The sequence below is a fragment of the Abramis brama genome (genome assembly GCF_963993115.1).
Source record: "Abramis brama genome assembly, chromosome: 6".
Taxonomy (NCBI): Eukaryota; Metazoa; Chordata; class Actinopteri; order Cypriniformes; family Leuciscidae; genus Abramis; species Abramis brama.
The window spans coordinates 19014853-19040475 of NC_139968.1; the positions used below are offsets into that span (position 1 = coordinate 19014853).

The 25623-nt window shown below is 38.5% G+C and overlaps 2 protein-coding genes across 6 annotated transcripts in view; both read left to right on the forward strand.

Moving 5' to 3' along the window:
- The first annotated feature begins 236 nt into the window (after positions 1 to 236).
- hdgfl2 (HDGF like 2) lies at positions 237 to 12766 on the forward strand. 2 transcript variants are annotated; one of them, XM_084117551.1, is made up of 16 exons: positions 237 to 478; positions 1053 to 1129; positions 1924 to 2062; positions 2146 to 2316; positions 4043 to 4165; positions 4277 to 4345; positions 4423 to 4606; positions 4796 to 4880; positions 5510 to 5813; positions 5902 to 6032; positions 8135 to 8202; positions 8303 to 8373; positions 8672 to 8773; positions 8959 to 9112; positions 9208 to 9331; positions 11900 to 12766. In XM_084117551.1, exons 1-16 carry the CDS (start codon positions 407 to 409, stop codon positions 12027 to 12029), a joined length of 2004 nt encoding a protein of 667 aa, XP_083973677.1. In that variant the 5' UTR covers positions 237 to 406; the 3' UTR covers positions 12030 to 12766. The 2 variants fall into 2 exon arrangements, with proteins under 2 accessions (XP_083973677.1, XP_083973678.1); XM_084117552.1 differs by having other exon boundaries at positions 4426 to 4606.
- A 784-nt stretch (positions 12767 to 13550) lies between these two features.
- ap3d1 (adaptor related protein complex 3 subunit delta 1) overlaps positions 13551 to 25623 on the forward strand; it is a 32049-nt gene continuing 19976 nt past the window's right edge. For 2 of the 4 annotated variants that reach the window (XM_084115998.1, XM_084115999.1), the window contains exons 1-11: positions 13563 to 13829; positions 19578 to 19673; positions 19756 to 19836; positions 20483 to 20563; positions 20645 to 20752; positions 20836 to 20965; positions 21056 to 21195; positions 22653 to 22726; positions 22846 to 22895; positions 22991 to 23040; positions 24169 to 24217. In XM_084115998.1, coding sequence (XP_083972124.1) covers positions 13734 to 13829; positions 19578 to 19673; positions 19756 to 19836; positions 20483 to 20563; positions 20645 to 20752; positions 20836 to 20965; positions 21056 to 21195; positions 22653 to 22726; positions 22846 to 22895; positions 22991 to 23040; positions 24169 to 24217 — 955 coding nt within the window. In that variant the 5' untranslated portion in view covers positions 13563 to 13733. Of the gene's footprint in view, positions 13830 to 19577; positions 19674 to 19755; positions 19837 to 20482; positions 20564 to 20644; positions 20753 to 20835; positions 20966 to 21055; positions 21196 to 22652; positions 22727 to 22845; positions 22896 to 22990; positions 23041 to 24168; positions 24218 to 25623 lie in introns of all 4 variants that reach the window. The other 2 variants (XM_084116000.1, XM_084116001.1) reach the window with 2 other exon arrangements.

The following is a 25623-nucleotide window of genomic DNA, read 5'->3' on the forward strand; positions in this document are numbered from 1 at the left end:
CATAAGAGTGCCATTACATTACATAGAATGCATTTTATATAGATGTTGTAATCAAGAAACTATAACATTATTTTGATTAGCTCCCAATTTAATTTCCAACAGTCGTTTTATAATCAGCAGTGCGAATGTTAATATGATACTATTAAATTGAAGTCTTTAGCGGTGTACACATTGTGCATTCTTATTGGTGGACGTAAAGAGTGCCAGTCCGTTCCTCCAATCAGCGATCGCCAGAGGGCGGGACTTCCGCTGGCAAAAAATGGAATGAGCGGAAACCGCTGCAGAAACCAACCGCCTTTCCTCACCTACTGTATCTGAACCAGGACTGTCTTTCGGCCTGAAAAAAACGGACCGCGGGCGAACACAAACAAGCAGAACGAGGAGCGGTGCATAGAGGGACGACAAGATGCCGCACAACTTCCGGCCCGGGGATCTTGTCTTTGCTAAAATGAAGGGATATCCTCACTGGCCGGCCCGGGTAAGAGGAGCGGGGGAGCTCGCACAAGGCTCGCGCTGCATCCAGTGCACACACCCCCCCACCAGCTTTACCTCAGTGCCTGGTCGTTTACGAAATATATGTTTGCAGACAAACACGTGCTGTCTATTACTCTAAAGTCTAGGCATCTTAATGGATGTATTTGTTGCATATTTATTACCTTATTCATGAATGTATGAGGCTAGCTGGCTGGCTAACTTGTTTGCTGGAGAAGCAGCTAAGGTCGCGTGAACAAAGTCCTGTTTATTATTCATTGGGAGTCGTCTTTAGATGCATAATGGGATTATATGAGTAATTACTACATTTAGACTTGAGACTTTTACATTGTATTTACATTGCCCAATCACATGTAAAATGGGGGGGTGGGGGTTGAGTGTCATGTTTACACATGGACATTCTTTCTGTCCATATTTAAAGTGACCCACCCGGTGCAAAATAGAAAACCCATTTCTAAATTAGTGTTTAATTCTGTAGAACTTAAATTTTCAATGTAGGTCTGTTGCTGAAAAACATGTGATCACCTTATTGTAATATTTGGACTGTATTTTTCTTCCAGATTGAAGATGTTGCAGAAGGAGCTGTCAAACCACCACCTAATAAGATCCCCATTTTTTTCTTCGGGACTCACGAAACGTACGTATCCCAGGGTTTTAATGAGTACCTGGTCGTTAATGATGGTAAATCGATGCATGTTACTTTAGATCAGGGGTGCCCAATCCTGTTCCTGGAGATCTGCAAAGTTCAGCTCCAACCCTGATCAAACACAACTGAACCAGCTGATTAAGATATTCAAGATCTTCTTGATAATTACATGCAGGTGCGTTGGATCAGTGTTGATTCTGATCTCCAGGAACAGGATTGGGCACCCCTGGTTTGGATCTTCTAATGAGCTGTGTGCATTACTTTATTGTTTTCTCTTTATTCTGTTTATTAATGTTGATTGATAATTGCAGTGCTTTTTAAAAAGCATTGCCTGTCAAAACTGCCTTGAAGTAACAACTTTAAATTCATCTGACCCCATAAGTCAACAGGTGGCACTAGGAGAACTTTTTTTAGACCTCATCTGGTTTCCTTTTATATATTAAAGTTGGCATGAAATGAAAATACTAACTATTGTATAAATGCACATTATAGTCTTATTGTAAACCGTTCATCTGTGCATTTTATTTTTGTTTTGAGTTTGACCTTGTACCACTGAATCAAAATGCCCTAACTCAATCTTCCAGTAAAATTACAGTCTTCTCTCTTGTGACAAATGCAGGATTCTTCAATCCTTTAACTCCTGCATGCTTACATTCAGCTGCGTCCCACCCTACATATTTGTTTTTCCGAAAATCTGTTACACTCGGATGTACATCACAATACGAAAGAAGAGACGTTAAATGTATTTATAATTCAGATTTGAACTGCTTCTTATTTTCTTTCAGAGCATTCCTTGCACCTAAGGACCTTTTTGCGTATGAAAAGAACCAAGACCGGTATGGGAAGCCCAACAAAAGGAAAGGGTTCAATGAAGGCTTGTGGGAAATCCAAAACAACCCTCATGCCTCCTATACCACACCTGCAGTAAGACTTAATTTCTACAACCGAAATCCGTTGTTTCATGACAGCAAATGCTGATTTCTCATGTTTTCCTTGTGTTTGTTTAGGCTGCATCATCATCGGAAAGCGAGGACAACCAACCTGCTGCGGGGAGTGATGCAGAAGATGAAGAGGAAGCAGTGGTACCAAGAAAAGCTGAAACGGGAAGTGATGATTCTGACTCTGGGAGTGAGGACCAAAGGAAGGCGGCAGTGAAGCGGAAAGCTCCTGCTGCAAAGGTGAAACATGAAACAAGCCAACATGATCGCTTATTGTGTAAATCAGCAGTTTATCCTCATTGTCATCTATTCTGTCTTTTTTTTTTTTCCTGCAGTGTTATGCGTTATACCTTCAGGTGAATAATAGAATACAAGTATTAGTGTTTTTGTTTATTTAGCTTGAATTGATTTTTAGGGGTTCAAGGCATAGGTGTATCAAGTTTCTTATATCGTTGGAATCCTTTGAATTTCTCCTTAATGTCATAGTTTTAGTTAGTCACAATATTTATAGTGTTAAATAGAAAAGTGTTTGTAGACGAATCAGTGTTTTGCCAACTAGTTTTTATTTAAGCATTAGGGTCCTTCTATGTTATGAATTCTGTCATGGCTAAAGCCCAAAGTATACATATTTTACATTTACAATAGGGTTTGCGTACAGTGCTTGTGGCATAATTTCGTCATCAGCATTGTACGCATGCTGCATGTTTTTTAACCACATGTGCTATGTCCGCTCACTTTGCACGTGCGCTTCGAATTATTTTGCACTAATTAGTTTGTCCACAAAGTGGCGACACTGGCTCGGCCCGTTGTTTTCCGTAAACGAGACGGATGAAATGGAACAACAACAAAAAACTGCTGGAGACACAAAAACAATAGACACGCACATTGTGTGAAGGGGTTAATAAATACATGCAACTCTAGTTTAAGGGCTTACTTACACCTGGTCACTTCATACGTTTATCTGATCAGATAGCTGTCAGATTGTGAAAAAACCAGGGCTGCGCTTCCCAAAAGCATCGTACGCCCAAGTTGATCCATCGTAAGCCTAAGCCACCAATGGTGTCTATGATCAACTTAGTCTAACGATGCTTTTGGGAAACGCAGCCCAAGTGTAAATGCCCTCCGAAATGCTTTCGAGATCTGATCACTCAAACCACTTCAGGAGGTGGTCTGAGACTCATTCCAGATGGAACTGCACAAGTGTGAATGCATCTGGTTGTTGGAGCCACATGTGAATTTTACTCCTCTCAAAATGGTTAAAAAAAAAACCGCAACATGTTAGTAATCATATATGACAGCGCTACTGCAACACACATTCGCCACAGAGAAGAGAATCTCTTAAGAAACACAAACAAGACCGCAAATGAAACCACATCCTGAAGCTCAACACACAATAATCTTCATTAAAAGTAGTGAGACTAAATGATCTCACTAGTGCTTTGATCTTGAATAAATGAAATGCAGCGCATATCTGTTGCTTTCATTGACGTGAACTTCGTTGAATTTGCATGTAGCGCTGGAATTGAAGATTGGGTTTATATTCATTTTGCGGAGACACATTTATGTGGCCAAGATGGAACAGTTAACATATTGTATATCTATCCGATCAGTAAAAACGCATAAATGACCTGGTGTAAACAAGAGCGCAAAGACATTTATCACTAATACCTTTTGGAGAAAAATAGCACAGACACTCCAGACAAGGTTGAAACCTTTTAATGCGTATATTTGTGTTCATGCACGCTAACAAACGGTGTATTCTTTGAAAGGCCGTGCATTTGGCTGTGTTAAAGTGTACTTTGGGCTTAAAGGATGTAGTTGGGCAAAACATCCAATGGAGTGTCTGCTTTATACTTGGAGTAAAACTCAAATGAACTACTTTTGTGTCTCAATACTTTGTAATTGCATGGACAAGATGTATAAAAAAACGGTTAAATTGATTTTTGACTTTTAATTGACTTTGCAGCGGCCACCAGTGAAGAGAACACGGGCATCATCCAGTGATCGAGATGTAGAGGAGAGTGGATCTCCCTCAGAACCGGAACCATCACCCAGCTCTGACTCTGAATCCGGCAAAAACAGCGACCAGGTATTCTTGTCTGGAATTGTACTGGGTCGATAATTTGCTCGAACACCTCATGGCTTCATTATTGCCAAAAATGCTATTAAAATTGTATTAAGTTACTAATGTGTTCTCCAGGACTTCACACCGCAGAAGGATTCGGGCGGTCGAGGTGGCAAAAAGCCAGCTGGCAGAGGCAGGAGGAAGGTGAGAAGACCTCAGTGGCATTGGCTGTCTATAATTACATACTTGCTTGATGTTAAACTGTTTTTGTATCATCTTAGAAGGCATCATCAGGCTCTGATTCAGACTCTGGCTCCCAGTCAGATCAGAAAGCTGCTAAGAGCGAATCAGAAGACGATAAGCCACGGCCGGCCGTCTCTGGATCCGAATCGCAGTCTGGATCCAAATCCGATTCCGATTCAGAACCTCCTCCTGCAAGGAAAGGCCCTCAAGGGCGCAAGAAAGGTGAGAACGCTTTGCAACATGAACCCAGCATATATTATAATTGGTTTTAATGGTTGAGTAATTGCGTTGAATAGCAAGTGGATGGAAACATTACCTGAGACGGTTATCCTCAGCACTCGGATATCAGGAATCCTAGACAAGTACATCAGAATACTAAAGGACACTTTTCTTTTTGCTTCATTTTCCAAGCGGAGAAACCTCCACCAAAGCCACGTGGAAGGAAAGCCAAACCAGCTCCAGAAAGGCCTCCTTCCTCTTCATCAGATAGTGATAGGTGAGTTTGGTTTCTTTTCCTTTCTAGCATTTTTTACTTGTACATTTACACTAATAATGTTAATACATTTGTCTTGCCTTAAGATTTGTTCAATATGACAATTTTCCACCCTCTTTCGAACCCTTAATGCTTGTTCACGCTAACATGAAAGCTAAACGTAAAAATTCAGACCAATGCAAAAAAAAAAATTGTAGATAGTCTATCTTAGATATGCAACCTAGATTTAGAGTGCCACCTAGTCATAGTTTAATGTTACACCAGTGGTATGTGATCTTAAGCGTAAATCTAATTGGTTGGCCAATTTTTTTCACAATGTGTGGAAAAGAGATGAAAAAAAAAAAACCCGACTACATAATAAGTAGTGTAACAGATTTCCCATAAGACTACTTGTCATGTGACATCAAAAAGTTTCAAAAACTACAAAACTAGCTGTTTTTGCAACTTAATTGCAATAAATTGTTCATTTTAAATATGAAAAATTAGTAGAAACATCATCAGACTAATATGTCCGATTTTAATATATTGTCAAATGCAATTCCCATGATATTCAAAGAACATCAAAATATTCTATGAATTTGAGCAACATATGGATGGTTATTTGAGTTTGTCTTTGTTTTTTTAACGCGAAGCGATAGCGGGGGGGACCGCGTCAGTGAGTGGAAAAAGAGAGACGAGGAGCGGCGGAAGGAACTGGAGGAGCGAAGGAAGAGGGAGGAGGCAGAAGAGCTCCGTCGGCTCCGGGAGCGAGAAAAAGAGGAGGAAGAAAAAAGGAAAAAAGAGAAAGAGACCAAGGCCAGGAGAGGAAGCAGCAGCAGTGGCAGCAGCAGCAGCTCGGATGAGGACGTGGAAGATCACCCTCTCAAAAAATCCAAGAAACCTCCCCCTGCCCCCATCCCTGCTCCATCAGACTCCGACTCTCCACCTCCCTCAGAGGTCAGTCACCAGAACATTCTCAACTCTTTCTACTAGTGTCGTTTCTCAAAATGTTAACTGCGTTTGGGTTGTTGCGTTTGTTCCCTAGGTAAAAAAATCGGCCAAGCGTCAAGATAGCCAGAAAGGGCGGCAAAAGAAAGAGAAGGAGGTGAAAGAGAAAAAGGAGAGACATAACAAAGAAAAGAAGCCACAGAGATCAGAGGAGAAACACAAAGCGAGGTATGTATTTGGATTGCACTGTTCAAATAGCAACATGCTAACAAAACTATTGGAATCAATTGAGTCGAATCAACTGTGCGCCTCGCAGTGCTATTTGCAGTATTTCCCACCACTGTTATTTTAGTATTATTTGTATTCTATTATTTTTATATTTAGTTTTCATTTTAATTTGACGTACGTTTGTCATTTGTATTAGTTTTTTTGTTTTTGTTTATTTAGCTTGAATTGATTTTTAGGGGTTCAAGGCATAGGTGTATCAAGTTTCTTATATCGTTGGAATCCTTGGCTCCTAGATTTTTGGCCCGATCGGAACCAAACTAGTGCAGCAAGATTCTCAGGAGTCTGGTTGTCAATAATCACCACAAAAAAGTAGAAATTTCGATTCATTCTCTCTCAAACGTCAAAACGTTCAAAGTGGGAGGAGCCACTTTTACTAAAATGGCTATAACTCGTGGACGGAATGAGATATTTTCACCAAACTTGGCACACCTATGTAAGAGCTCATTCTGTGGTTGTGTGAAAAAGCATGTGACGACTGGCCACTTGGTGGCGCTATAACATAAACATAAATATGGCTATAACTATGCAACCCTAAGTCTGATTGACTTGAACATTGGCATGCGGTGTCATCATCCAAGGTGCCAAGAATGCCAATGAAGTTTGAGGAGCTTTCAGACAAGGGTAACAGAGGTTGATAGAAACTAAATTCGTTGGGGCTGTTTGACTCACGGCCCTAGAGGCCTGTGAGAAATTCTAAAGAAATCGGCCACAGGGGGAGCCTTCGTGTTTTTCACGTGCTTAAAGGGACTGTGTGTAGGAATTTCTCCCATCTAGTTGTGAAATTGTATTTTGCATTCAAACGAATAATGCTCTCCAGCGCCTCACTTTTTCAAATGCGCGTTGCATCTACGGTAGCCGTTATGTACCAAAAAGCTATGACAGGATGTCTTATAATAGCACTTACAGTTTTTCTTCGGGTGAACAGGTTTGTTATTTAAAACAAACTGAAACTTGAAATGACGAAAAAAAGAATGCTACAGTATGAATTACTGACTGTGAAAACATTAACTATGGTAATTAGTAGTAATGCCTTCTTTACTCGTTATATTTTTTGAAGTACGTGCATTGTTAGATATCATCATCATCATCATCATCAGAGCCTTCTCTAACGTTACTTTACTCAATAGCAGCTATTCATCAAAGAGCCTGTTTAACTTTTAACTATAAATGTTCTACTGTCTATATAATAAAGTACACAACCAAGCAATGAAAAAAAAGCTTGTAATTAAGACCGTAACATTGACTTACCTGTCGAGAAGAAAGCAGGCAACTTCAGCGTCTCTTTTGAAAGCTTTCTCCTGCATTAGCTATCCCGACATTAACCCTTGTTTTTGTAATCTCCGGTCACGTTTCCTTTTACGGTCTATTTTGGACTTTTTCGATGACGAGGACTCATCCTGTGACTCAGCATATGTATGAATGAACGGTGTATAAATAACCGTGCAGTGCAGCCTTTTAAACTTGCCGCGGCAGTGACAAGCGCCTCTCTCTGCTCTGCTCCTCCGCTTCTGCTGGCTTCAGTCACGTGACGCTGGTTCTGAACGAAAACGCGTTGTGGAAACGCGTTGGCCTAGTACTTTTTGTCCCTCTCTGCTATTATAGTTTTTCAAGATGGCGGAACTACATGGAAGCCTCCGTGGACCTACCCGTCCCATGTATATAAAGATAATAAATTCTTTGTTTACGAGGATTAGTCTGATCATTGGCATAGGTATTTGTACACCATTGAGGGCATATTTATTAATAAAAATATTGATTTTAGATAATAAAATACCTAAAAAAAGCTACACATAGTCCCTTTAAAGGATTGTATACCACACGATTTTTGGCACACGCCCATGCCATTCATAGAACTCCTCATTCTGAGCAACTTTGCCTCTTGGACCTCCGCTGTCAATCAAATCGTTCGTTAAATATTGGAGATTATTTCAAAAAACAACTTTTGCGAACTAGCCCTAGGTTTTTGGCTCAACCTTGACAAAACCACTGCGGCACAATTCTTGGGACTCTCCATGTCATTAATTATTACTGTTTCCCACTAGGTCTAAGCCCGAGAAGCCAAAACGGAAGTCGGTGCGTCAACCTGAGAAGAAAGTTGAGAAGAAAAAAGGTCACATGAAACGTTCTCATGGCAGTTCAGTCCTTTTTTAAATAATTTTTATGGTCAATCAGACTTTAAGTATCGTTTCTATCGCCCTGTATAAATTCAGAACCCTCACCTGAAGAGAAACTACAGAAGCTCCACACAGACATCAAGTTTGCACTGAAGGTTGACAACCCAGTAAGTAGTGATGTCATCAAAATGACCTTTTGAATTTCGTCGGGATCAGTAGTCACTTTCACACACGAAAGCCATTAAAATGACTGGAAACATTACACTGGCAATTTTACAGCAAAGGTACCATGTCTAGGATTCACACAAGCAATGTTTCTGGTTAATTAATTTTTAATTAATTTTTTAGTTAATGATAATAACCCTGTTTCAGCCACTCATCATTCTCTGCCAGACGCTATATTTCTAGCAACAATTGTACTTGTGAAAGCGCCCTGATGTGAGTCCCCTTCCTTTCAATCTGTAGGACATTGAGAAGTGTCTACAGGCCTTGGATGAGCTCGGCTCGGTACAAGTGACCACTCACATCTTGCAGAAGAACGCAGATGTTATTGCCACACTCAAAAAGGTACAAGAACTTACAGAAAACTGGAAAACGACACCCTGACACCCTAAAAGTCGTTGTAAATTTCCATTTGCAATCTGTTTTACTATTTAAAGGTGCAGTATGTAATATTGACAGTTAGCGATTGACATGGGATAGCATTCCCATCATAAAACTTGCACACTTCTGACTATCTTTTTGTCTTTTAGATTCGTCGGTACAAAGCAAGTAGTGCAGTGATGGAGAAGGCCACCGCAGTCTACAATAAACTAAAGCTCCAGTTTATTGGCAAGATTGAGACCGGTAAACCAAAACCGGATGAAAAGAACCAAGAAAGCAATGAGCAAGACACACAAAACACAGGTAAACTGTGAATCTGGAACGTTTCCACATCATTTCAAGCATTTAAACCAGTTTTAAAATATGCTTTCTGCTTGCGCTTTGTTTCTTTCTCCCAGACGACTCTAAACCAGTGAACGGAGAATCAGAAAGCGAGATAAAAGACGTTTCTGATACCGAAAGCAAGCCCAATCCCACAGACCATGAGAAACAGGATGAGAACAAATCCCCAAACGGCATCAGGTGAAGAGCGGCCATCTTTCGTCTTGTTTTAATAATTAGTTTACAGATTTTCCTAGTTCTTTTTACAATTTCAGTTTTCTTTAGTGTGTAATGTTGCTGTTGTTACAAAGTCACTCCAGAGGGAATTATTCAGTGCGCACTGTTTCTGAACTCCCTTAAGAGCCTCGATTGTAGTCTAGAGTTTTCTTCCTGGAACAAACATGCCACAATATTCCTCATTTAAAGGGGACCTATTATGCAAAATTCACTTTTATAAGGTGTTTGAACACAGATGTGTGTCCACAGTGTGTGTAAAAATCCACCCAATACTTTTTTGTATTATTGTATCATTATCAGTCTCTCACAACAAGCTGTTTCAAATTTCCCCTTATTCTAAGTAAGAGTAGGGAAACCCCGCTCATGACTGGTGACGATCTGCACTAGATCCCGCCCTGAGTGAGAAGCAGCAGTCCGACATTATAACCGTAATCTGCTCTATCTCCATGCAGCATATATTTTCTGGCTCTGTGGGCATCCTAATACAGTTCACACACAAGCACCTATACAACAGTTTAGAGATTAACATGACGGTACAGGCTAGTCGGTGAGATGAATAAACGTAACTCCACAACAACTAAGTAACATAAATGTATCCACTAACCATTCAGAAACGTCCATGTACAGTCTAACAGTTGCAGTCTCTCCATTTGTGACTCCGGTTCAAACATGTAAGGCTGCACTCCGCTACTGGGTATTATTGACATTTTGCTTGAAAGAAATTGGGCTGTTATGTTGTTTCAGCATCTGAAGCTCATGCAAAGGATCGGCCTTCTTCTGAACGGGTGCGGGTAGCAGCAGCTCATTTGCATTTAAAGGGACACACAAAAAAACGGCTTTTTAAAAAACTTATACAAGCTGGTATTTTGAGCTGAAACTTCAGACACATCAGAATACAATCCATATTTATATCTTTATAATCTCTAATCACTGGCTTCTGGTAACGGCCGTATGGGAGTTCTGGCGAAAAAGTGACCTCTGACCCGATAATTTTCTTTTTTGGGTGAACTAAACTCTTTAATGAATTCCTGCCCAAGGCGTATGCAAAAAATGAGGCGAGGCCTGGTTGAGTTGCTTTAGTAGTGTGTTGAAACTTGCGGTCATGGAAAGGTCCGTGGCTTTTCTGAAACGCGGTTGAAGCGGTTGACCAATCACAACACACTGGTCCAGCCGAACAATCATGGCACAATGCACTTTTCAGAAGGAGGGGCTTCATGGAGACAAGAACTAAACAGGGGTGTATTTCCCGTACAACAACATGACTCACTGCTTAAGTACCATACTAGCTAGTCACGACTGTTTCCTGAAACCGTACTGTCGCAAATTGGTCAAATTGGCTAACGATGCTTTCGGGAAACGCACCCCAGAGCGTTACTGGCCGACAAAGAAAGGTGCTGCAACAATGTCAATTGTGTGGAAAAATAAGTGTTTTTTTGAACATTCTGTTAGGGGTTAACAGTTTAGGACCCATGGACCAGATGTTTGAAAAGAAGACCTGGAGTCAGAATTATAAAAAATTGAAGAAAAGTTTTACTGAAGATAGTTTGCAGTTTCATCAGCAGAAGTCAGCTTCAAGACTCACACAGGAGTTCGTAGGCCGCCCAGCTTACAGTTACAAAGATTACAGCAGTTATACCATTTCCAAGGTCTAAGCTACGTCATTACTTACAGGCTGAATGATTCTGATTGGCCAAGAAATTGATAAACATAGTAATTTTCCACACATATACAGATAGACAGAAGCATATCTCCATAGATTATGCCGCTGACACTCTGACCCTGAAGTTAGGCACGTCGTGACCTTCCAGGTCGCAGATTTGGGTTGCTGGGTGCCAGCATGTCCCGAACAACAACTCAGTCAATCTCCAATAATGCCAGTGGTTCCTTAACCTGTAAGCAAGAAGACTAACACACACACCGACACACAGCTTTTCCAAGGTTGGATTTGGCCAGGCTCTAACTATAAACAGGAGTCTCGTCTCAAAACATCAAGATAACAAGTTCTTTCTCTCAGGATAGGACACTTTAGTCTAAATGGAAACTATAGGATTTAACTGACAAATGGTCCCTTAAACTATAGACTTCAATGACCCCTATGTGTTTTAACATGTTGAAGACCTTTCTCAAACACAAAACCAGTCCCTATTTAATTTCTGGAAGCAATGGACAAGTAATGTAAATAGTAAATAGGCAAGCAATGTTACTACATTCAAATATCAAATACTGACATTAAAGAATATAATGAAAATAACATTTCAGTAATCACACTGGTAACTTCTATAACAAAGTAAAATCTCCAGAGAAGTCATCCAACTCATGTGATATTTAGAAGGAAAAAAAATATTGATTAATACCTTGATTATAATCACTTCTTACACAAATACATTGAAGCAGCAGTGGATTCCAATCCACCCCCTTCAATTCAAACATGAAGGCATTTTCTAGTAGAGACAAAATCAAGACGTTGTAAAAGGAAATATATGGCCCATTCAATCTAAATACATGCAGACTAATGTTTTATTTGTCTTTCAGGCCTAATCCAGATGACCCTATAGAGCAGCAAACACTCAAAACTGACTCTCCAGAGCCCAACCCGACAGCAGACACAGACGTAAAAGAGGACAGCAGAGCACAGGACGAGCAGATGTCTTCTGAGAGCTGAACTGCGTTTGTCTCTTTTATGCTCACAAACACACTTTGGCTTCCTTCATTCATTTGTGTTATTTTTTGTCTGCCCACCTTTGTGACCTACATGAGTTTTTCGTGTTGTACATAAAACGTGATATGAACATTATTAGCACTTTTGAATCGAGACGTCACGAGGCAAACAAGCGCCTTAATCTAAATGTCGGATGTGTATGTTTCTGCACTAACCACATTTGGATAGCCGAAGGGGAACGTTACATTTCAGAACCACACTGACGTCTGGGGGAGGGGGGAACACCGAAGCCCAAATGTATTTGAAGACTGTGCTTGTTCTATGTAGCTGCTTTTTATGAGTAACTTTTTTCCTTTTGTTTTTTTATGAAAAAGGAAAATGTTAAAAAAAGAAAAGAAAAGTAAGGCTGGTTTTGTTGATTGACACCCACTACAAGAGATCATGAAGTTTCATCATTTTTAGTGCACAAATCTACATCTGATCTGTCTGGTATGGATTTCAATAACTCTGTCTATGGACTTTTACTAAATTCTGTAGACATACCTTTTGTTGTCTGTTGTTTGGTCCTCTAATATTCACAACTTACATCTGCATAGGTTGACCTCAATAATGCTATTCTTTTTTTGGATGTCATAAAACATGCTTATTATAAACATGTTTCTAGTGCTATGTAACTTGGTCCAAGCTTTTTTTAGTATCCGTGAAGGATTAAATAAAAAATTCTGCATGATGGCCGACAATGTTGTTATAAGGATATTCACTGGACATGTTTGGAATAGAATACTAACATACTGTCTAGTGCATACTACACAGTATAGACTGTATGTTTCAGTCTTAGTAGGAGTAGTATGGAACAATGCGGGTACAAACATACACATTATGACATTAACTGGTATTACTTTAAAAAATTTGTTAAATAATATTTAATGTTATTTAAATAGCGTATGTTATGTAAATCACCAGCTCAGTAACATTTTAATTATTTATTTTATTATTTTATTATTTATTTCTGTGCGAAGTTTTTAATATTCTTATAATGAATACTCACACGTTCAGTTGCTTGTATAAACAAAGGCTTTGATTGGTCTACTGAGCGCTGGCGTCATACGAACGTAAACCCCTAATGACGCGTCGCGGTAGCTTGAGGTCTAGACAGTTTTATTTGTAACAAATTTTTTTTAATTCAAAGTGTAACTTGATATTATAAAATAACGAAAAGAGGAAATAGGAGATTACAAATGATCCCAAATGAAGAATACGGAGTTATTTGATGATTAATCATTCATTTTTTTGTTTAAACACTGCTTGATTCAACTTAGTCTAGAAAGTAAGGTTTTCTATTAACGTTAGCTGATTAGAATTATTTATGCAATGTGAAACTTGGCTAAGATTATTATAAAAAATAATTAAAATGAATCCGTGAAAAAAATGTGAAAATCCCAATAAACGACACGCTGGGAAGCGTCTGCGTCGCGTCGCGCGCTAGCAGTGTGCATGGGTTTGTCAGTCAGGTGACCTGTCCGCCATTTTGTCAGCCATTTCCTAGACGGGTCCGCTGCAGATCAGCACTTACAGAAAGAGCAAAACCCCTCCTGCACAGGCCGCTGTTCGGGACTGAATGAGAGACTAGCGCTCCTGCGGGCCGGTCAGTACTCAGATAAAGCCCGTGTTTGCGGTTCGGTCCGGTCGGACAGGAGGGAAATCATCATGGCTCTGAAGATCGTAAAGGGGAGCATCGATCGGATGTTCGATAAAAACCTGCAGGATTTAGTACGTGGCATTAGGAACCATAAGGAAGATGAGGTGAGACACTTCTATCAGTTAATTTCCTTTTATATTAAAATCAGAATTGGATGTTTTCGTAAATATGCCTTAAACGCAGCTGGTATAAATGAATCAAGTTGATCTCGTGTCAGTGATTTCAAATCACCTGATTTCAGGTGAGCTAACCGGCTATAACCTGTCAAATGTGTTTAGATAACGAACTATATTTATATATTAAACACGAAATATTATTATTTCAGTGATTTAATAATCCTGGTGTGGTAGGTGACAGCTGTTAATGTTGTTAGAACAGTCTGTCATCGTTTTGTTTATCATGTATGAGGCCAGTTAGCATTGCTAACGGACACCTATATAAATATATTCTTTAAAATAAATACAAATTTGATTCCATCTTGTTCTTTGTGTAATTATGCATGTGATAACCGATTCGGTACGCTAAAAGAAAGATGTCAATTCAATAGGCTATAGCTTGCCTCACTTATGCGTGTCATGAGATTGGCCGTGTCACAAAACCTATCTAGAAGCCTATCTAGGAGACAGCTTTTCGGGGGGCGTCATCATAGGCGCGTTCTACGATGTTCGATTCAAAGATTCGAACGCGCATGATGCATGTGATGTTCGAACACCTATCAGATGCACCTGTGTGGCCCAAATATTTGGTTCAAATGGTCCTACATTTGCAATATGAACTAAATGTTCTTGTAAAACGTTTGAACTTGCGTACGATGTGTTAGATTTGAACGTTCTGCTGTGCTTAAGATGCCCACAAATGTTCAATTCGAGTGTTCGAACACCATTTAATGGAAATGTTCTGATTCTTTTATGATTCCCAAAAGGTTCAAACCCGTATAGAATTCCCCAAAACATTTAATCAAAATATTTGAACAACAGCCATGTGATTCAATTTAAATGTTCAAATGCACCTACATCATGCAAAATGTTCAGGTCAAAAATTGTAACTTGCATATGTGGTCGATTTGAATGCTGTGATGTGCTTATGATCCCCACAAATGTCCAATGGAAATGTTCAGTTGAGTGTTGCACGATATACCGGCACTAGAAAGGTATTGCGTTACCATGCTATCAAAAACAGTATGGGTTCCACGTTGTATTAGTTCCAGAACTTTAAGAATGACAGCATTCTAATAAGAGCCATATTTCATAATTTGAGTTGATGCGTGACAGCGGCACATGTGTGTGCAAAGCAAAGCGCTGGACGTTTTTGATGTTAACAGTTTTTAAAAACAACTAGCCTCGAAAAAGATTTCATAGCTGGCCTTCAGATAGAATGCGATCTTGAATTCAGTTCTCTTTCACGGATTATTGCGCTTGAATGGTCAAAAATATGCTAAAATGCCTGGCAAGTATCCATGCAAACACAGTCGGTGTGTCCAGTGAACTTAATTGGTTTAAATTTCTTTTAAGAAAGAAATTGGGGGTGTTCCAATGTATTGGATCCGTGCATCAGCTCTTATAGAGATGGAGGCGTAATAAACCTGCTGCTGTCTGTGTGATTAATGTTAATCAAACAACGAAAGAAAAGAGAAAATCACCCACTGCTTGACTGAATAACTTTAATATATTTATTAGGTGTAGCTATAGTTAATTTAAAGACTATTCAGTGTGGTTTTTTTTTTTTTTTAATTTGATTATAATTTCTTACTTGAATGCTACTGATGTTAAATGGACCTACTGTAGCCTATAGGCCTACCTAAAAATATTAAAGCACTGTTTATTTCATTTGTATCTTATATTGTAGGCCTATTTGTCATATTGATTGTAATTTGCATCTTTGCTTATTTTAAAGATAAAATAATTTAAAATATATTTTAAGATGACTGTATTGTGATATAAAATCGCATTAAAAAAATATTAAATTATCGTGAAATAAGATTCTGATCCTTATCCCAAACTGTTCAGAATTATTAAAGGTTAGCGAATGTGATTGATAATGTTTTTTTAATTTTATTTTAGTATAACAATGATTTTTAAGTTCTGTCGTATTATTCAATTACTTTTACTGTTGTTTTAGTTTATTGCAATGGTATCGATTCGATATTGGTATAGTCAGGTAGCCTATCGTATTTTGGTATCGTGACAACACTAGTTCAGATGAGGCCCAAAATGTTCAAACATGCATATGATGCCCAAAAAAAGTTTGATTTTAAATGTTCGAACGGGCTTATAGGCTAATCCCCTAATATGTTTGATTTCAAATTTGTCTGAGATGCCCAAAAATGTTGTCTAGGTAGGCAGCTGACTAGGTATTGAGACGCAGCCCGTCGTCTTGGATATGAAATCACATCTGTCAGTTTGACCACAGTGTTAGAGATGAAAATTGTTGGCTTCTTGTCGTTCATTTTGTGATCTGTGGTTGAAATAAAGATGAAATGATGAAGTAGGAAGTAGGCTTCCTGTTCACCTATAATGACAAAGCTGAATTCTCTTTTGCAATATGCTCCATCCTCGCCCCTCCCTTTGGGGAAAAAGAGAACAAGATGCTGTAAAACTGAGCATTTCTAATCAAATAGGGCTTTCCCTCTTTAACTTCTTCAGTATTCTGTTCCCTTTTTTGGAGTTTCTTATTGATTTTAGTCACCGGTTTGACCTTCCAGCAGACATCAGATCAGTGATTTATGTGTTATGAAATGTAGTAAACTTAGTAAACACTGGACACTGACGCCATGCGTTTCTAATGTGCTAAAGACGGTGTGAACCTTCTTGAACAATCTGCATTGTCCGATGTGGCCTTGAGTCTGTGGCAAAAAATGTTGCATCATGATCGCACCCACTCATCTATGAAGATAGCAAGCTGTCCGAGTTATCGCTCTGGAAAACTTTTATATCGGATATTTAATTATTCTTGTTCAAGTAGTTAGTTGGCACCTGATTACATTGACTTCATGCTACAATCTTGATTCTGGTCTGACTGGTTTTTGGTCTCCTACTTTCATTTCAATTGAATATCAAACCATGTTTTAATCACACCTTGCGTGCCATGCGTTCAAATACAAACATCCTTAAAACTTGCTTTGTTCATTGCTTTAACATTCCAGTTCTAGTCTCCTGGCCCTGTTTAATCTGCAAACATCTGGAGTCGGGTATCAGCAAGGCTTCATCAATGTAACCTGTACCGGCGTACCTAGATGCCGTGTCTGTTACCTGGCCAACAGCGGACAGTGCTGTGAAATATTCATAGCCTCCTGAATGAACTGTCAGACTGTGCGTATGTGTGTTCACTGCTCTGTTTGCTCTCTGCCTGTGGTTTCATATGAGACCTCTATATTTGTTTTCCACAAGAGGTGGGTGTACTTAGCCAAAGCACTCGCTGGGTCTCAGAACTAGTGAGCTGCCCTCCTAAATGTTTTTTTGGACACCATAGCTGTGCTTGAGCCAAGTAATTTTGATATAGGCATGTTTGAATAGTAATTTTGGGGCATCATTGGCATGTTTGAACATGCTGGTAGTGCTTGAAAAGATGGATGGACTTCAGGTTTTCCTCAGACTGTGCTCTCTTGTTTGCCTGAGAAGAACGTTGAGTTCGTCTTCATACTTGACTGATGGTTTGCTGAACTGGTCAAATCCAACTCTTAGCTAACTCACAAATATTTCAGTCATGGCAATGGGCTGAAATTACCCATAATACATGATTCATTAGAACTGAATGAGGATGGGACAAGGAACATCTTCTGGAGAACATTCTATTCCCTTATGGTTTTGTTCTTACAGGGATGAAATTACCCATAATGCATCATTCATGATAATTTGATAACTAGTTTACCTCTAGAGTTTCATTTTTACTGGGTCGAAGTTACTCATAACTCTTTCCCCACTGGTGTTTTTTTTATTTATTTTTTTTATAATTTTCATACAAAATTTCATTGCCCCCAGAATATTTTGTTTGTATTTTATTCTAGCTTCATGCATTCTTTTTAATCAACACTTGAATGTGGGTATGTTTAATTAAAAAAAATCTACATTTTGAACAAAAAGCTGTCAAAGGCTACAACATATCATAACATACTACATGCATAATCAATGGTTTTATCATCTGTTTCTGCTGCTTTTTTGCCTGTTTTGATCCGGAGATTCTCTACTCTTTCAGAAGATGCGTAATGACGCCCCTACCGTGGAACACTTAAACACTGAAAGCTAAAAAGTTCCGTCAATGGCGGGGAAAGAAGGAATAAGATTCATTCATAAGAACATGAAGATTTGTCACTAACCTGAAGAATCTCAGCTGTTGAGAATTACCCATAATGCATCATTCATAAGAACTACATGAAGATTTGACAGGAAAACTCATTTTTTTTGTATTATTGCTAAGTGGAAATCACCCAGAATGCACCATTTGTAAAGATGTGCCTGTTGGTTTCCTTGTATTTCAGCCTCTCTTGCCTCTAAGTACCCATAATTCAACATTCACAAGGGTTTTGTAAAGAGGTCTGGAAAATCTTCTGATGGACATTCTTTTACCCTTTGTCAATGGTTGGAAATGACCCATAATGCACCATTCATAGAACTGCATGAAGATTTGACAAGAGAACCGTCTTTTACCTCATTTTTATTTGTTCTATGTGCACCATAATGCACCATTCACAAGAATTTTTCAGGAAAACCTGGAGAATCTTCGTTTATCCCTTTTTTTTCAGTCTCAGTGGTTGGAAATTATCCGTAATGCATCATTCACAAGAATGTTGTAAAGACGTGACAAGAACCTTCTGGACAACCTTGGTTTACCTTGTATTTTCTCTCGGCGCTTAAACGACCCATAATGCATCATTCACAAGGGTTTTGAAAAGATGTGGAAATCTTATGGAGAACTTTCATTTACCACGTATTTGCACTCTTTACCCCAGTGAAGACGTCTTGCTATCCTTCACTGTGGTAAACGAGAGGTTATGCCCATGTAAAGGTTCTCTAAGCCCTTCAGTTCTTCCCCTCCTGTCACTGCTCTGGCTGTCTCATGACTAAAGACACATGACCACCACACTCGCCCCATACAACAACACTTTGTGTGTGTCCCTGAGATGCAGAGAGCATGTGTCTTGAGTGCTGGTTGAAGGTTCTTCTCTCTCTTTTTTTATATTTTAATTTAATCATTTAACAATTTAATGTCTCTGGCCATGAGATATTGTGGTTTGTCAGTTCTTTTAGTCATCCATTGATTCTTCACGCATACACGCACAAACATACTGACCTAGTTTTGAGCATGTTTTTTATTATTATTTTTAGCTTCTGGGTTTCAACAATGCGTCTTTGATTGTGGCTTATATATATAGCCTAATGTGAGAACATGTCTGAAAAATCATGAAGCATTCCATTCATGTCCATTTGCCTGAATTTTAGAAAAGATTTATGTCCCTGGTGTCCCTGGTCCCCATCCACTTTCAGTATATGGAAAAGAGCAGCTTGGACATTTTACTAAATATGTCTTTTTGTGTTTATCAGGGGAAAAAATTGGGTTTGGAACGTGACTTCATTTAGGTTACTATACCTTTGAAAAAATGCTAATTATGGCAGATAATCACCTTTATATATCGCTTTGATAGATTTCTATCTAGGCATGTTGTCAGGTAAAGACAAGGCAAAACGTTTAATCTCACTCTCTTTTAATTTGAACACTTTCTTTCTCTGTTAAGGTCTGGCAGTGATTTGACATGCTGTTGACAACAGGAAGCTAAACGATGCTCAGGGCTGTTATGGAGAGCATTGTTCTTATTTTTGTCTCACTCTTTCTAACAATACTTCCTGTTCCTTCAACAGGCCAAATACATCTCTACATGCATCGATGAGATCAAACAAGAACTCAAACAGGACAACATCGCGGTTAAAGCCAACGCAGTCTGCAAGCTCACCTATGTAAGATCATTGATATCCTTTCCCATCTGCTTCAAAATAAGTTCAATCCATCACTTATTCTTTTGATATCTCTTTCGAACAGTTGCAGATGCTTGGCTATGATGTCAGTTGGGCTGCGTTCAACATCGTGGAGGTGATGAGCTCCTCCAAATTCACCTACAAGGTGAGAGGCAGCGTCGAAAAATTATATTTGCGTTCAGTCGCAACCTATTTTAGTATTATTTATATACTATTTATTAATATTTTTAATTAGCTTTTATTTTAATATTTCTTTTTTTATTCTGTTATTTTTATTATTTACTTTTCTCTCTTTTTTTGGTCTTTTGGTAACACTTTACAATAAAGTTCAATTAGCTAACCACATTAGTTAACGTGAACTAACAACGGAAAATACTTTCTTACTAAAGCATTTATTCATTCTCGTAAGGATTTGTTAATCTTAGTTCATGTTAATTTCAACATTAATGAATGCATAATAAAAATCAAAAGTAGTAACTGTTAATACTTTATGGACCTGAGCTGACATGAACTAACAGTTGTATTTTTAACTTATGTTAACAAAGATTAATAAATATTGTAAATGTGTTGCTCATTGTTAGTTCATTTTAGCTAATGCATTAACCAATATGACCTTATACTAAAGTGTTACTGGGTTTTTATTTATTTATATTTGGCTTTCATTTATTTTTGTTTCAGTTTTTTTTATTTTAGTACTTTACATTTTATCTCAGTTAGTTGCCAAGGCAACAATTCAATAGTTTTAGTTAGCAACATTGGTCCACAAATGCCTTTTTTCTTCTCGTTTTCAGCGAATCGGCTACCTTGCGGCATCGCAATGCTTTCATGAGGGCACTGATGTCATCATGCTGACGACCAATCAGATCCGCAAGGTGCTTTTTAAACTTCCTGTTCACCTGTATTTGTTTTGATTATGCTGGTTGCTATAGGATGCTTTCATCATCTCTCACCAGGATCTCAGTAGTCCCAACCAGTACGACACCGGCGTGGCTCTGACTGGCCTTTCCTGCTTTGTGACCCCCGACCTGGCTCGTGACCTGGCCAATGACATCATGACTTTGGTAAAGCCATTCAGAGTGTTTATGCAAGGCAAATATTGACATTCAGCACATATTCATTCCTTTTCACCCTTCCTCCATTTCAGATGTCCCACACTAAACCATACATTCGCAAGAAGGCAGTGCTGATCATGTACAAAGTGTTCCTGAAGTACCCTGAGTCCCTGCGTCCTGCCTTCCCACGACTCAAGGAGAAGCTGGAGGACCCAGATCCCGGTACAAATGCTGAATCATCATCTTAATGTGGCTCGCTAAATGCTAATATTTCAGGCGTTCCACCTGAACGTTTGATTGTGTATGTCCCAGGTGTCCAGTCAGCGGCTGTGAACGTCATCTGTGAACTGGCCAGAAGAAATCCCAAGAACTACCTTTCCCTGGCGCCCCTGTTCTTCAAACTCATGACCTCCTCCACTAACAACTGGGTCCTTATTAAGATCATTAAGCTGGTAAGAAACTATATATGTCAGGTTTTCACCCTGTAAAGTCTGATGTAGTCATAATTTTTTATTTTATTTTTTTAAAGGGATACTCCACTTTTTTTGGAAATAGGCTCATTTTACAACTCCCCCAGAGTTAAACAGTTGAGTTTTGCCGTTTTCGAATCCATTCAGCCGATCTCCGGGTCTGGCTGTACCACTTTTAGCATAGCTTAGCATAGATCATTGAATCGGACAGGACCATTAGCATCTCTCTCAAAAAAATGACCAAAGACTTTCGATATTTTTCCTATTTAAAACTTGACTCTTCTGTAGTTACATCGTGTACTAAGACCGACGGAAAATGAAAAGTTGCGATTTGAATATAGCGCCTGAGGCGCTGCGTCATATCATTACGCCTGCTGGACTCATGGTACGGCAGCAAAGTTTCTTGATTATTACGCAGGAATGAGAGTATAGTTCCTAGCCATATCAGCCTAGAAAATCACAACTTTTCATTTTCCGTCGGTCTTAGTACACGATGTAACTACAGAAGAGTCAAGTTTTAAATAGGAAAAATATCTAAACTCTTTGGTCATTTTTTTGAGAGAGATGCTAATGGTCCTGTCCGATTCAATGATCTATGCTAAGCTATGCTAAAAGTGGTACCGCCAGACCCGGAGATCGGCTGAATGGATTCGAAAACGGTAAAACTCAGCTGTTTAACTCTGGGGGAGTTGTAAAATGAGCCTATTTCCAAAAAAAGTGGAGTATCCCTTTAAATGTAACGGTTTATTGAAACTTTAGGCACAATTTTTAAAAAGTTGAGTATCATATTTGATACAACAGGCTTTTATGGCTCATATAGTATGATATAGGAGTATATGGAGCTCATTTATAGTCGAGGAGGAAAAACAAAACGAGGCCAAAACTGATTTGGCGCAGTTGCTGATATTTTATACAGCCATATACAATAGCATAGCAGACCACTTGCATAAAATGCAATACATATCAGTTGTCACTCTATATCTGCCAATAATATGTCTCAGTAAGATGAAATTTAAAGTGTAGTTTTATGATCAAAGCTGTTTTTTATCGTGGATCAAAACACAAAATGCAATGCAATACAATGATGTGGATGATGGACGACTAAATGTTCATCAAAAGATTTTTCTAAAAATGATATATGGATAATTAAGTAAATCTATGCTGATTTCATTTTGAAATAATACTAACAATATAATAATTCCTTTTATGTAAGATTTCACAACAAAATGGCATGTATTTCACAACCGGAGGGCAGTTTGATACTAAAAGGCCTTTTGCTTTTTAAAAAGTTATAAACTATCAATCAGTGACAGATGGCATGTAGTACATTAATCATGTTGATAATTTATGATGCATTTAGGGTTAAAGGGGACAGATTCAACGCTTTTTTTGTAATGAGATTTCCGTGTGTGTTTTTATTTTTTTTATTTTTTTATTAGTTTGGTGCTCTCACTCCTTTGGAGCCTCGTTTGGGAAAGAAGCTGATCGAGCCCCTAACAAACCTCATCCACAGGTAACAATGATACTAAAACACACCAAAGCACTAAAGCTGGCTAAAAATATTAGGGTTAAATATAATCTCTCTTTTTTTTTTTTTTTTTCTCTTGTCCTTACTCTCATTGTACCTCTCAGTACCTCAGCCATGTCGCTTCTGTATGAGTGTGTCAACACTGTCATAGCAGGTCAGTATTATTTGGTGCCGTGACCCGGTGTTGTACTCAACACATATTTCTTAACAACACCATTGATGTCTTTTCTCTCTCCTGTTTTACCTCAGTGCTGATCTCACTGTCCTCTGGGATGCCCAATCACAGTGCTAGCATACAGGTGAGCCATTGTCACATTACTCAATATGACCTGCAGTTTTTATGTTCACGGAAATATCCGGTCAGATTTAAGGCCCCGTTCACACCAAGAATGATAACTATAAAGCCCACACCAGCGGACGATATCGTTCTGTTTATTCTAACCGGGTGCTTGTCTATCAATATAAATCCTTGAGCTCTTTAAAGCAGGGTGGATTCTTATTGGCTGTCAATGTTGTTATCGTTCATCAGCTGGATAAAATCGCTCTTAAAGTGATTCCAACGATATTGTTTCTCTGTGCTGTTATCGTTATAGCTGTGCTGTGAACTCTGCTATTCTTTAATATTGAGAACGTTTTTTAGAACTACTTTATCGTTTTCTTTATAGTTATCGTTCTTGGTGTGAACAGGCCTTTATTTACTTTATGGAGATGCTATAGAAAAAGAATGTGTTGATAAAATCATATAGCGATATATCACAATTAAGATGTTAGTGATACTTCATGTCCTTGGATGAATATTATTTTATGTCTCCATTCATTTAATTTCCTACTGTTCAATTAAGGAAAAAACGAAGAAGCAGGTTATCTAAAGCACAAACATATCAAATTATAATTTTTTTGCGAATTGGATAAATATTGGACGTTAAATCCAATTTCTCAAATTGTATTTAATTAATAAAATATTTAAAATGCATGTAAATGTGTACAATTTGATAAATATTTAGTAGTATATGTCCTTTCATATATTTTACAATTAATGATGAAACAAATCATCTAACGCACAAGAATTAATATTATTGTTATAATAAAGAATTTTAGTCTAGCAAATATTGGGCCAATGTTTTAAATTTTATAATATTAAACAAATATTTATTCATATATATTCAGATGCATACAATTGAATACATTTTGGTATTTGCTAAATGAATGAATGAATAATTGTCAATTATATTATATATTGGCCACCTCAGTATCTAGATATCAGCATTCAGCCATTGCAAAGTATAAGTGGATTTCAAACAAGCACTTGACCCATCTGAAGTTGGCTTTCTCTTTTGCGTTGATGTAAGATGGTGTGGAAAGGTTCTTAACATGGTTTTAATGCCTTTTGTCTCTCCTTCTGTTTTCCCTTTCTCTCCGCTCCACAGCTCTGTGTGCAGAAACTGCGAATCCTGATTGAAGACTCGGACCAGAACTGTGAGCCTTCTGTCAATGCCTGCAGTGTGTCATTCTCTCATTGTCTGTGTGTTTCTGAGTCCCCCCTCTGGCCCTGTAGATGGAGTACATGTAGATCTCCATCTCGGATAACTCGAAGACACCTCAGTGCTTCAATAGGAAATTGGCAAGAGTCATTCGTAACTTTTTAGCTTGAGGAACTTCAAGAAAAAGTTCCTCCGAAAAGCAATTATATTTCAATACATGTGCATTAAGTAATCTGAATTATCTTGCAGGAGTTCGAGTTATTGGTGTCCCAGTGATGCCGGCCGTAGAGTAGCTCTGTGAATCCTGGACTGCCATGTTTTGTTTCTCAAAAACCGCAGAGTTTCCTCACAGGGCCATTTGATATTTACTTCCAGCTGAATGTTTTGGCATTCTGTCAATCCTGAAGCCCCTTGTGCTTCTTAAATAGATCAGTGTATTTGTACATTTTGTTTTGGCATCAACAAGGCTAAACGGTAGAGGACATGCCTACTGTCCTAATGGCCCAAGACTACAGAACTGTGGCTCTAACTGTCTTGCATCTATATTTAGTCGATTTGATTTTATGGGCAATTAAAACATTAGTGGCTTTATATCAAATATGCATTTAATCTGTTATGCATAATGCACATAACTTTTAAAAATCTGGCAGAGTAAAACAAAACTGAAGTCCGTTTGTGTTCTTGTGGGGGTGAGTGTTCCTGGGTGTGTGCGTGTGTTTGTTGTCCTTCGTTTTTGTGTTTTCTTTTCCCATTGTCTTGTTTTTGTTTTTTCTCCATGTAGATTTACATATTCAGATTTTAAAGTAGTAAATGGCTAGAATGGTATCAGTTCTAAAATACTGTACATTTTAGCGGAAGGCTTCAGACTGCAGTCGTCATGAAATGGTAGTTCAATCAATTAGTCTGCTCAAACTCCGCCCCTTTCTTACAATCGACCGCAAGCTTGCATTTAGGATACATTTACAGAGCAACGATATGCTTAAAACGGAGAAGTTTTTCCTTTGAGTTTTCCGCGTACAGATGACACCATTGTCAAAACGATCCCCATTCACACGGATCCGAGAAAACGACTAAAAACGCTGTAGATTGAACGTGTAATAGGCATGTGCATGACGTCATCGTTTTCAGAGATTCGTGTTTTTGTGGTTTACATGGAAACCGCTTTCAAAAACGTGCACTTTGAAACCTGGCACCCAAAACGCTGTTGTCGTGTAAATGAACGGTCAAAACGCATAAAGTTTTACATTTTTAGTTGAAAACGGTGTCATGTAAACAGCCCCTCAGATCTGCCTTCATCCAGTCAACAACTGATGGATAGAACCAAGTCCCATCCTACATTTTTAAAATCTTTTCAATAATCTGTTTTACTCGGATGTGTCTCACTCTCAATATGGAAGAAAA

What these genes read in the sequence shown, in the direction of transcription:
- hdgfl2 (XM_084117551.1), top strand. Translation starts at nt 407, where the DNA reads ATGCCGCACAACTTCCGGCCCGGGGATCTTGTCTTTGCTAAAATGAAG. An exon ending in TTCTTCGGGACTCACGAAAC is followed by an intron (nt 1,130 to 1,923) that starts GTACGTATCCCA and finishes ATTTTCTTTCAG; the next exon opens with AGCATTCCTTGCACCTAAGG. An exon ending in CTGGCAGAGGCAGGAGGAAG is followed by an intron (nt 4,346 to 4,422) that starts GTGAGAAGACCT and finishes GTATCATCTTAG; the next exon opens with AAGGCATCATCAGGCTCTGA.